Raw genomic sequence first — 13,521 nt, forward strand, 5'->3', positions numbered from 1 at the left:
GTGGTCTGTATGTAATCTAGACTATATAAAGCATGCCTCATTCAGTTTTGTTTTGTAATATGTTTGAAGTAGTTACACATATACAAATCATCTATCCATCTCTCTCTCTCTCTCTGTGTGTGTGTGTGTGTGTGTATATATACAGAGAGAGATGGATAGATGTTTTGTATATGTGTACATATGTATATATATATACATATATATACATACATATATATATATGTATCTCTCCATCTCTATTTCTCTCTCGAAAGAGAACAGATATTCAAAATTTCTGAAATTTTCGAAATTTTGGGGCTTTGTCCCTAGAGTAGGGGGTATGTTGAGAACTCTGAATAGCTCGGAAACACTCCTAATCGAAAAAAAGTATATATTTAAAAAAAAATTGAAATTTTTCTAAATTTTGGGTTTTTGCATTTTCCTTACCCCCCCCCCCCCCCTTCCCCAAATTTTGATGGAGAAGACTTCTTTGCGTAAATTTTCTACCATGCCCCGGACACTTTAGTTCATAATGACTTAATTTTAATACAATTTCCTCCAATTTTTCTAAATTTTGGGGCTTTCACTTTTGAGGAAGAAGGGGGAGGGGGTGGAGGTTCAGGACCTCGAATGGTTCGGAACACTCCATCTCGAAAGAACAGATGTTTGAAATTCTTGAAATTCTCAAAATTTTGGGGCTTTCTCCCCAGAGGGGGAGGGGTGATTTTGAGGACCCTGAATGGCTGGGAAACACTAAAAATTGAAAGAAAATGATTTGTGAAATTTTCTAAATTTTAGGGCTTTGACCTCTGAGGGGGTGGGGGGTGATGTTGAGGACCCCAAACGGCTCGTAAACACTCCAAATCGAAAGAGAATAGATTTTCGAAATTTTGGAAAATTTTTGAATTATTGAGTCTTTTACCCCTTGTGGGGGGGAGGGTAGTTTGGGGACCCTTAATGGCTCGGAAACACTCCAAATAGTAAACAAATATACTTAAATTTAAGAAATTTTTGAAATTTTTTGAATTTTTGGGGTTTTGCATTTCCCCCTCCCCTCCCTCAAATTTGATGGGGAAGTCGACTTTGGGTAAAAGTTCCACCATGCCCCAGACACTTTAGTTCGTAATGACTTAATTTTAATACAATTTCCTCCAATTTTGCGAAATTTTGGGGCTTTCACGTTTGTGGAAAAGGGATGGGGGGGGGGGGGGGTGGAGGTTAAGGACCTCGAATGTTTCAGAACACTCCATCTCGAAAGAATAGAAATTTTAAATTCCTGAAATTTTAAGGCTTTGTCCGCAGAGGGGGGCGGGGGATTTGAGGACCCTGAATGGCTCGAAAACACTTGAAATCGAAAGAGAAAGATTTTTAAATTTTTTAAAAATTTTTAAATTTTGGGGCTTTGACCTCTGAGGGGGGGAGGATGATGTTGAGGACCCCGAATGGCTCGGAAACACTCCAAATCGAAAGAGATATAAAGGAATATAAGAATATAGGCATTTACTGTACTCCTATCTACCATAATAACAATATTGACAAATAGAAAAAACTTATTACCTACCTATGAATAATTTTCTAAATAAATTAATAAATAACTCTATGTTTAAGAATTTACGTATATACATAATATTAAACTTCAAACTATATACACAAAAAAATAACTACGGATGTTTGTGAAACTATTTTTTATTTGTCATAATGTTTAAAACATTTGTAGGATTTGTTTATATGTAAAACTCTGGTGGCCATATTCCGCTTATCCAAAGGAGTATAGAAATTAATAGAGATTTCACTCCCTACACACACCACAAATCATTGAATTAAGTAAAAAAAAAACACACTCCAAAATGAAACAAAAAGTATAAATAACGACCATATTGACAAAAAAATTTGTACTACTCGAATGACAATGTTAACATCCACCTGAAATTTAATAGAAGTAGGTAGGTAAGAATATATATATAAGAAATTAAATGAAATTAAAACATACATAAATAAAATTATCTCACACTCAACCAAACATAATGTTTAATATGAAATAAAGGAAGAAGGCAATTACACGTAACTAATCTAATTAATAAAAAAAAATCAACCTACCTGAAATAATGAAATTCAAATTTTTCAAAATAAATTACATAATTGACAAATATTTCTGGTCTTCGGTCTCGGCAGCCCTAAGAGACGCTTGATGCTCAGCAGATAAATTATAAACACTAAACCAAACTCATTGCAAATAAGTAGATACTGTAAAAAAATAACAATATTGACAAATAGAAAAAATTATTAGGCCCTACCAACCTATGAATAAATTTCGAAGAAATTTATAAGTTTAAAAATTTATGTGCCTACATAATATTAAACTTGAAACTATCCACACAATAAAAAACGTAAGAATGTTAATGAAACTAATTATTTTTATTTGTCATAATACCTAAAAAAAAACGTATGTTTCCAAAATGAAACAGAAAGTATAAATAATGACCAATTTAACAACATACACGTGAAATTTAAAAGAATTATGGGTGCCCTAGGTAGGGAGAAAATATATATAGAAGAAATCAAATAAAAAAAACATATATAAATTAATTTTCCTTGCGATAAACCAAACAAAATGTAAAAATTGAAAAATACGTATTTTTAGAGGTATTTACAAAATTCCACTGGAACCGTACATAAAATGAGCCTATGTCACTCTCCAGCCCATAAATTATCTCTATGCAAAATTTCATGGCGTAGCAAACAAACACTCGCTTTTATAATATTAGTTAGAATGTGCAAACTATAAAACAATTAATAGAAAAATTAAGTGACATCTACTGGTGTATTGAGGTACTACGATTCAGAGCTTTAATTTTTCTTACTCTCTACTCAATTCCTTACAATAGCAAAACATAACGTAATAGCTTGAAAGCTATTGCTCGGCAGACATAGAGGAATGACACTAAAAGTTTGTATATCTATGACACACATTACATAAAATTAAGATATATTTTTTTAACCCGTTTAAAATTTATTTTTTTAGACTATAGATAGCCTATGTCCATCCCCAGGATATAATCTATCTCCTTGCCAAATTTCATTACGATCCGTTCAGCCATTCAGCCGGGAAAAGGTAACAAACAGACAAACAGACAGACAGACAGACAGACAGACAGACAGACAGACAGACAGACAGACAGAGATACTTTCGCATTTATAATATTAGTATCGATACATATATAAAAAAAATGTTAATACATTAACATCAAATAATTTGGTTACTTCCATTCATTGAGTACAATGCAATTCAATATTACAGTATTTTAACATTACAGACATGACATTTTGTGATTCAATGGTACCTACTTCAATTGGACAAATTGTGACTTGAGGCAATTGGAGAAAAAAACAACTACAGGCTAATACAGAATATGTGAAAAATCAATATAAACCATCCACAAATAGAGAATAACCTTTATATTGAACAAAAAACACTTAAAACATATTTAAAACAAAGACATTATCAAACATAACACATGTTTACAGTATAAATATTGTTACGATCGCGCTTGGCTGCAGTGCTGGCGTCGCCGCGCTCGTTCGGCCTGTCTGCGCCCCCTTCCACCTGCATCCTCTCCCTGGTATCTCGTGTCATACTATCTCGCTACATCCTGACCGTCGCAGCGCGCACCTGCCTCAGATCGGGTTACTTAAAAGAGGCCGCACTGCGGAATAAAAGGACTCAGACGCCTTTATCGGCGTTCTTAGAGCAGCCACCGCGTCCTTCAAGGACTCACGACGCGTTTCTGGGCATTTCGACGGCGAAGGTCGCGAAATATCTCGGAGACATGCCCGATTGTTCTGGACGGGAACCCAAGGGCTATATAAGGAGGTTGAGTCTGAGTCTGAGTCTGAGTCAGTGAGTTGGGAGTGTCTGAGTGGGGAGTTCTCCCGCGGCGGAATTTCCGGGCGATAGTGCCGCGGGTGCGGCAGAGTGGCGAAGTCCTTGGACGAAGGTTCCAGGGCAGAGAGTGAGTGAGTTCAGTGGAGTCGGGAGTTTCCGGGCGATAGAGTCGCGGGCGCGGCGGAGTCCCGAGTGAAGTTGCGAGCGAGTCGTCGTGTGGGATCTCAGCGAAGGGTGTGACGGCGGCGGCGGAGTGCGGCGACGGAGTCCCGCGGCGGAGACCCACGAGGGGTGCTGCGACGAGAGTTGCGCCGGAAGTGTGGCCCAGCGAGGTGTGTGAAACGAGTGACTGGGGAATTGACATTTCTTTAAGTGTAATTAATTATTTGCTAATTTAGAAGATTATTTGTGTCAAGTAGTGGTAGTAAATAAAACTGTGTGTGTGAAAAAAATCTATTAATTGGGCTATCCTTTACGAACCCCCGCGGAAAATCGTAACATTTTGGTGTCAGAAGTGGGATAGCCCTAATTAATAGATCTAGGATTTAGTTACATTAGAATAAAAGTTAAGGATATAATTTAGTTTATGAGAATATAGTTATTATTTAGAACTTTAGTGAATTTGAAATTTTCTAGAGTTAGTTCGAGTATACTGTAGTCAGTGTTAGTTTTGAATGTAATAGAGTTATCGTTAGTTTAATTAGAAGGTTCGTCTAGGTCATTTAAAATTAAGAACAGTATTTAAAAAAATAATTATTATTTAGGTTGTTTAATTATTAGTAAATGCTTTAGAGAGAGATGGCTACTGAAGGGCTTACTGACGAGCAATACAAGGAGATAAGGGTTGCCCTAGAAGAAATAAGAGCCACTTGGGAGAACTATAACAAAGAAATGGTAACCAAAATCGAGAACTTTACGGAAGAAATGAAGAGTGGAAGGAAGGAGAGTAAGAACCACCATGAAGAAAAGAAGAGCGGGTCAAATAATAGCCTAGAGGAAATGAAGAAGGGTCAGGATGAACTGAAGCATGGCCAAGAAGAAATGAGGAATGAAATGAAGACTGAAGTGAAGATAAGCATAGAAGAGAAGAACAGCCAAGAGAAAAACAGCGAAGAGAAGAACTGCGAACAGAAGACCAGTCAGGAGAAGAACAGTGAAGAGAAGAACAGAGAAATGAAGACCAGCCAAGAGGAGACCAGCCAAGAAGAGACCAGCCAAGAAGAGACCAGCCAAGAAGAGACCAGCCAAGAAGAGACCAGCCAAGAAGAGACCAGCCAAGAAGAGACCAGCCGAGAAGAGACCAGCCGAGAAGAGAACAACAACAAAGAGAAGACTAGCGAAGAGAAGACTAGCGAAGAGAAGACTAGCGAAGAGAAGACTAGTGAAAAGAAGACTAGCAAAGAGAAGACTAGCGAAGAGAAGACTAGCGAAGAGAAGACCAGTGAAGAGAAGACCAGTGAAGAGGAGACCTGCCGAGAGGAGACCAGTGAAGAGAACAGTGAAGAGAACAGTGAAGAGAACAGCGAAGAGAACAGCGAAGAACACTGTGAAGAGGACATTAGCCAAGGAGAGGAGAACAGCCAGGACATGAAGATGAAAGAAGAGCTGAAGAAAAGCATAGAAGTAGTGAAGATGAGTTACAAAGTAAGGAATATTGAACAAGAAGAAATGAAGATAAACCAAAGAGAGAGGGCTAAATGCACAGAAGAGCTTAAGAAAAGCCGAGAAGAGATGTACATGAGTCAAGAAGAGATAGAGAAGTGCAAAGAAGAAACGAAGGAAGACCAAGAAGAGACACAGGAAGACCAAGAAGAGGTGAAGAAGGACCAAGAACAGGGGAAGAAAGACCGAGAAGAGAAAATGAGAACACAAAGAGTGAAGAAGATGGTGCAAGGAGTAACTGAGTGCAGTCCAGACAATATTCATAAGAACAAAGAGGGAATGAGGAACCAAGAAGAGACGAAGAAGAGCTGGGAAGAAATGCTTTGTGAACGAGTAGCTACGAGAGAACAAACAGAGAGAAAAAGGGAAGAAACAAGCGAACCATTGGGAGGCAACGAGCAATGCTCTCAAGAGTATCGGGTCCGTCCAAGGCAACGGTCGGCCTGTCTCGGGCAGCTGACTGAACGACATTGGGCATCAGCAACGCAGAAGTGTCACTGGGTGATGAGGGAAGCAACATCTACTGCGAGAGAGGGTTACCTGGTGAGACTGTACAGCCCACGATGGAGAAAAGGCAGGAGGCCTAAACTTCGAGTAGCATGGGGACCTCCAGGAGGAGATGCATTACCTGTTCGGGACGAACAGGTTTAAGGAGGGGGCAATGTTACGATCGCGCTTGGCTGCAGTGCTGGCGTCGCCGCGCTCGTTCGGCCTGTCTGCGCCCCCTTCCACCTGCATCTTCTCCCTGGTATCTCGTGTCATACTATCTCGCTACATCCTGACCGTCGCAGCGCGCACCTGCCTCAGATCGGGTTACTTAAAAGAGGCCGCACTGCGGAAAAAAAGGACTCAGACGCCTTTATCGGCGTTCTTAGAGCAGCCACCGCGTCCTTCAAGGACTCACGACGCGTTTCTGGGCATTTCGACGGCGAAGGTCGCGAGATATCTCGGAGACATGCCCGATTGTTCTGGACGGGAACCCAAGGGCTATATAAGGAGGTTGAATCTGAGTCTGAGTCAGTGAGTTGGGAGTGTCTGAGTGGGGAGTTCTCCCGCGGCGGAATTTCCGGGCGATAGTGCCGCGGGTGCGGCAGAGTGGCGAAGTCCTTGGACGAAGGTTCCAGGGCAGAGAGTGAGTGAGTTCAGTGGAGTCGGGAGTTTCCGGGCGATAGAGTCGCGGGCGCGGCGGAGTCCCGAGTGAAGTTGCGAGCGAGTCGTCGTGTGGGATCTCAGCGAAGGGTGTGACGGCGGCGGCGGAGTGCGGCGACGGAGTCCCGCGGCGGAGACCCACGAGGGGTGCTGCGACGAGAGTTGCGCCGGAAGTGTGGCCCAGCGAGGTGTGTGAAACGAGTGACTGGGGAATTGACATTTCTTTAAGTGTAATTAATTATTTGCTAATTTAGAAGATTATTTGTGTCAAGTAGTGGTAGTAAATAAAACTGTGTGTGTGAAAAAAATCTATTAATTGGGCTATCCTTACGAACCCGCAGGTAAATCGCAACAATATGTAGCTTTACTTGCAATTCTCACACAAAATGCATTTGCATGCTCTAAAATGTTTTATTTGTATGTTTTAGCTCTCTCTGATTATCATACAAAGCTTCTTTATTTTCATTACTTTTTTGCTTATTTGTTCCTCAAAATCAGTCCCAGCTACCCGTAGATCAAAATTAAAGGGGGCCTTTGAATTTCTTCTCTACAAGGAAGGTTCTGGGCAAACAAATTTACAGAGTACCTAACCCTTCCGTATCAATAGCCACATACAGCTAGTATTTTTTCCTATGTTTATACTTTCACCTGAACATGTGCTTAACTAGTATAGTACAGTCATCATAATGATGACTTTATAGTTTTATACCATGAAACACATACTATAATAACTATGGTTATAGTTTAGAAGTGTCTTTGCAAAGTCTTGTAAAATATATACGTATAACACATTCTCAGACACTTAGAAACACAAGTGAACCCTTGCTACGATACAACAAAGCATGATCCACCCAAAAACCCAGGCAGTCAGATACAATAATGAAAAAATAAAAATTATTCACAGAGCCCATCATAGGGCACTTCTTTCCTGATATAACAGTTTACAATAATAATGTAACAGGGGCTCACAAGTCAGAGGTGTATCTGTGTTAGTGAGGAGGGATGGTAAGTGCAAAGCTTCCTAGTACTTCTAGCACATTATCACCTCTAAGAGCAAGACTCTGAACTGGTGCGCGGTCTTATTTTTATGCATAGGGCAACTATGAGAATTGTGAGGTAACAGTAACATTGACAGCATATAAATGAAGATAAAGGTAAAATGCAAGTCTCTTGAGTGCTTTCAAGAATCTGTACCAGGTGTTTCATGCCAAAAAAATTATTCAGAAAAAAACACATTTAACCCTTTTCACTTTTATAAAAATACAGTTTTAAAATGGAACTACTCTTCCACCCTCAGCGTATTCTTAAATGCTTAACAAAAACCACACGGATATCTTGACCATTTTTCAAATGGCTTGTTTTTTACTGAATCTCTGCACACCATGAGTGCCCAGGTAGGCGGAGCTCTTCAATTTGCACTCCCTACTACTTGATGATTAAGGTACAGTATTTTTTCAACAACTACAAATTCAAACCCCTGGGACGGCAGTAGGGAGTATGTTCAGATTGAGATATCTTCACACTGCTGCCGTTGAGGTATGTAATGCACCTCGCGTTGCATCTGGTTCGTCTGTAATCAAAGCAGCGCCAGTACACTGTGTCTGCAGACGAGGAGTTATGAACAAACTGGTAGCCGTTATGGATGAGTAACCAGTTGCCATGCTTGCTCTTCACGAACTGTACCTTACCTGGAACACAACACCACATTATAATACTCATCATACTTTCGTCATTCATAGCAAAAAAACACCATCTAACAATCAAGATGTCTACCTTTCCTGCCTCTTTTGTTATGTACTAAACATTCACACTGTATATTATATACACACACAAACACATACACAACTTCAAATCGAGAATAGTTGATAGGCCAATAAATCACGGTTCTGAATCAAAAAACCAAAATTCAAAAAGTGATGTAGTGTTTGTTACATATGTACTTATCCAAAGTTTTTAAATCCCTACCCTACACCAAATTATTAGATACTGTGAATAAAAATGTTTGCTACACGATCATAAATAACCCTACTACTGATAAAAATTCAAAAGAAAATCAAAAATGTTATACTTTTAGGAAAAACATTCTTTGCATGACTTATACAAGAACAATTTTTAATTGGGTAATTTTGACTATTCAAAAAGTAAAAAAAATACTTTCCTAATTTAGCATGATGAATGGTATTAATTGGCTGGTACAACATTTGTTGTATGTAAATGGTAATGCACAAATTTAATATAACACATACTTTTGATTTTATTTTACTTGATACCTTTTAATTTTCCTAGGAATTATTATTTTTTCCTTGTCCTGCCTAACTAGTTACAAATGTGCAGCAGAATTTGTCAAGGCTGCTTCTAGTCCTCTTTGTGTAGCTGTCCGGGCATCTTTATTCTGAAGGTCAGCTAATGCCAATGCCAATGCCAATGCCTCATATGCCACAATTTTGACTTTAGAAAACACACCAAAAATAATGTATTGGCATTGAGTCAAAGTATGTACTCTTAAATAATCAAACATAACTAAACAATGCATTAAATAAGATTCCCAATTTTGAAATACATTTATAATCCCTTAGTAATCTACAAAAATACATTTCTTTTAACATAAATTTTAAGTGGTTTCTTTCTAGTTTAAACTTTCCTAAATGCCACTTGATTATATATTTTTCTTAAGTGATGTTATGTATCTGTGGGCTGCATTTCAGTTTTTGAATGGGCTGGTTCTAAAATCACTCAATAGAATAAGTAACTCTAATAGTTGATATGAAACCAGATACTGCAAAGAAAGATATTACAAATTTAAGTATTCATGGAAATTTTTGATTAGTCGTGACAAAGTTTAAATATTGCTGTAACTGTGTCACATATTGTTAACAGTTTGTTAACAGTTTGTTAACAAGCAACACAAACACAGAAAATTTTTATTTCAAATGCTTTAAGCCATCACATCATGAATTAGCACTAAATTAAAATTACTGCTACAAATTTGTTGCTACATCGCCCAAAGCCTTGGGAAGTTATATATTTGTTTAAACATAAGCTCTGAACACAAATAAACTTTTTTTTACATTTATATATTTATGTGTAAATGTATTTGCATTACTGTCACCAACATATTTGCATACACTACCATTCACGCATCTGTCCTAAATGACTAGCTGTAGTATTCCTGTGCTGAAAGTCACCATCCTCAAGTAGCGAGGCATGGGTCCACAGTTTCTTTTTATAACAGGAACAACTTGATACACGAGGATTGAGTCAATGCCCATAAGGTTTAAAAGGTTCTGTCATAGTATCTATGGCAGTGCAATCACATGCTACTTAATATTCTAACTGTAAAAAATTTAAAAAATAAATAACAAAATTAAAATTGTGGAGAGGGCATATTAAACACTGCTGGTAATTAAATTTACAACACCAAGATGTAAGGGAGCTGGTACAACCAGATTTATTGAACAAAATATTAATTACAAACAGGTCACATAATTACATTGCAGCGCTGTATGACTTGCAGCAGCACTGTGTAGCCCACCAAAGGCAGCAATAACCGCTGCTACACGACACTGCATTGCGCGGAAGATACTTTAAATATCCGTCTGTGGTATCTTGGCCTATGCATCCGTAATGGTTGAAGGTTTCCTGTGGAAGACCAGTTGTCGTCCAATCATGGACCATGCATGTTCGATAGGCGAGAGATTTAACGATTGCACGGGCCAACTAAGTAGATTGACAATTCGTGCAGAAAACATGGGACGATGAGTGCCAAAATGTTTGAGCGGCAGGCAGGCTTGACAACAGGGCATAAGAACAGGCTCCAATATCTCTAGCTGTCCAGCTAACAAACGATGCAGGCTAGGCATGAACTGAACTGGAATCCGAAGCCACCCCATGTCATCACTCCAGGTTCCAGGCCAGTATGACGGTGCATCATGCAGGTTATCGACTAGGCGTGCCCCACCGTGCTGTTAGACATTATGTGCCACTCGTTTCTCCAGACCCAACATTCCCTGAATCATTGCCATCTCTGATGCCTTAGGCAAGTAGTTAGTGGCAGTCGCAGTACTGGGCGCCTGAGAGAGCGGCTCTGAAGCTGCAGAGACGAACCACACATGCGGACACATGCTTGATCTCCTGAGTGAGGGGGCTGCTGTATCATCCGTAGCTGCAATGCGCACCAGATGTCTGCCTTGCATTCACTGAAGCAACGGGTCATTAGCTTCTTGCTTGTTGCTCAAACCATCCCTCCTCGACCCGCTGATTCCATATCCACTTCACTATCCTTGCATTTCTTCCAAAGCGAGCACCAGTTGCCCGCGGGTATAGTCTACAGTTCCGACAGGCCACGATTTTCCCACTGTCACATGCTAAAACCTGCTTGTATATGTTTGTTGAGTCCTTAGACACATACACACTATGTACGTGTACACAAACTCCACTATATACTGTCCACTCGCATCATACCTCTCTTAATGTGGGATCCTTCAAGTGTGACCTTGGTGTTGCAATTTTAATGGCCAGCAGAGTAGAAAACATAAGAAATTTGTTTGATTGTAGCTTTATAAAAAAATATATTGTTTCACAGCTTAACTCCAAATTGGACAACTTATGGCTGCAAATACACACATGAAAAAAATTACACATTATTAATGTATATATACCATTAATCAAAACTGTAAAGGTAGTACTTTTCTTTTAAATTTATGGAATTTCACATCTCATCAGCAATGAGGTCATTAGAAATGAAAATGGAGAAAGAAACAAATAAGGGATATTAGGTATGGAATCATCCATGACTTACAGTTCATAACCTTCCCGCCATGAGCAAGGAGTGATCTCAGGAAAACCAAGTAAAATTGAAATCAGGATGGTCAGACAGGGACTTAATCCCCGGTGTCTCGAGATGAGTGTTCAGGCAGTGACAGTCAGAAACTCATGTTTTACCTAGTTTTTCCTAAACATTTTATCCCATGAAAGTTGAGATCAGAAAGTAGGAGCTTCAGCCCTTAGAGCCTCCCCCCTCCTTGCCAACAACCACTACTTGGTTCAGTGCAGTACCATTGTATCAACTGCAATTCTTGGGAAATGGCAAAAGATTAATACAAAACTTATTGATTTTTGGCAATAAGGAAATATTAATAGGCATAAATTTTTCCTTCAAATAATTGAGTTTTAAAATACTGTTTTACCTGAATTGTAGCTGGAACTGTCAAAATTCTCACTTTTCTGAAATTAAAAAAAAACATCATAATGAGTAAAAATACATTATTTATTCTTTCAGTCATGGAGAAAAATTATTCAATCACAAGAGAAACAAAAAGTTAAAAAAAAATTTCCACAAATAGTTTTTTTGGAAGTCTTTGCAGGGCCCATATAGCAAAGACTGTATTTGTATGTGTGAGCAAGAGAGGCGAAGTGGAACAGTAGACTACATATCACTAAGTGCATACCTATCCTTTAAACTGGATGATGCAGAAGTCTAGGAAATAAGTTTTCCTCTAAATTTAAAGCAACAACCTAACATTATTATTAATGAAAAAGAATCAGCAAAGTGTAAGCTAAATATATATTAGTTCAATTGTTGTATTCCCGAGCGAAATGGATATCTCTCCTTCTGGGTGGGTATGTTGGAGTGTGAAAGGCAATTACCTAACTATGTTTGTTTATGATTTCCGGCATGAAGCCAAAGCTGATCTGAATCACAGGCTTCACGTTTCTAGTGTTACAAAAAAAAAATTTTATTTATTAATTATTACACCTGACTGACTGTTCACAACATCCAACACCTCTCCCCTTGGGAAAGAAACAAGTTTGTTAGAATTTGTTTCTCTAGTCGTAAAGTTAATCACCATTAAAACCTTATTGAAAGCTTGTCCCTTCTCTTTCAGAAGCAAATCTTTGGTTATAAGTGTCTCCCATTACTTTATCTTCACTTACTACATTATCATTTGAAATGTATATTGCTCTCCTGTGATATTTAACTGCCTTGGTTCAATCTATTGTATTTACAATAGCTGGTTTAAAGCAAATTGATTTATAAGCACAACAATCGTCGTCTTTCCACCATTTTGATAGCAATTGGAATATACATTTTAAACAACTACACTTTTTACAAACACAAAAACATAGTATCATACTTAATCCAATAGTACATATTTAAGTTATTACATAAAATTTTGAGATATTATTTGTATGATTGAGTTTCCATTCTTGTTCATGTATCATTCGTTTTAATTCAGATACCTTATGACTTGCTATGCTTAGGTCGTCTAACCTATTAGCTATGGGTTTAAGTGGTAGGAAATGTTTTAGTTCACTTATATCTACTTTTTTATTATCTAATTCACAACATTATAAATCCATGCTAAGTTCTGGGATTCTATCTCTGGAGCCTGAATATACACTGATTATATTTTGTGAAACCAAAAGTATTTTATTTCCATATCCTTTACAATTAGTCAAAAATTATAATTTTCAGTATTTATAATTTTTATATCAAAGGGGTTTCCTTTATTACACACTACTGTGTTTTCTCATCACTGGGAGCTACATACAGCCATTCACCCATCTCTAAGCGTATCCACAAGGTGTCCTAATTCTACTATGTGTTTTTCGCAATCTGTAGGTACTGAACCACCTGTATGTAATAATTTTGCTTCACATTCTTCATACGAATAAGTTGTTACTAATGTAAAAGTTTGTCTACAAGTTCTAAATTCACTTGTGACCCACTTACACTGCTTGATAATATCTTTACTTATTGTTGCGTAGTATCGTTTAGATTTTTTCATAATTATATAATTCTTAGGTTTTATATAAATACGTATAATGATTTGTGGTTCATTTTACCT

The 13,521-nt window shown here is 38.1% G+C and overlaps 1 protein-coding gene across 16 annotated transcripts in view; it reads right to left on the reverse strand.

The window, feature by feature from the left end:
- LOC134545329 (broad-complex core protein-like) overlaps positions 1 to 13,521 on the reverse strand; it is a 164,751-nt gene that overhangs the window by 64,229 nt on the left and 87,001 nt on the right. Inside the window, exon 5 of one of the 16 annotated variants that reach the window (XM_063388583.1) lies at positions 5,233 to 8,361. The exons of 14 other annotated variants lie outside the window; for them this stretch is intronic. In XM_063388583.1, coding sequence (XP_063244653.1) covers positions 8,135 to 8,361 — 227 coding nt within the window. In that variant the 3' untranslated portion in view covers positions 5,233 to 8,134. Of the gene's footprint in view, positions 1 to 5,232; positions 8,362 to 11,873; positions 11,897 to 13,521 lie in introns of those variants that run through there. One more of the 16 variants, XM_063388604.1, reaches the window with a different exon arrangement.

This window comes from Bacillus rossius, chromosome 1, assembly GCF_032445375.1.
Source record: "Bacillus rossius redtenbacheri isolate Brsri chromosome 1, Brsri_v3, whole genome shotgun sequence".
Taxonomy (NCBI): Eukaryota; Metazoa; Arthropoda; class Insecta; order Phasmatodea; family Bacillidae; genus Bacillus; species Bacillus rossius.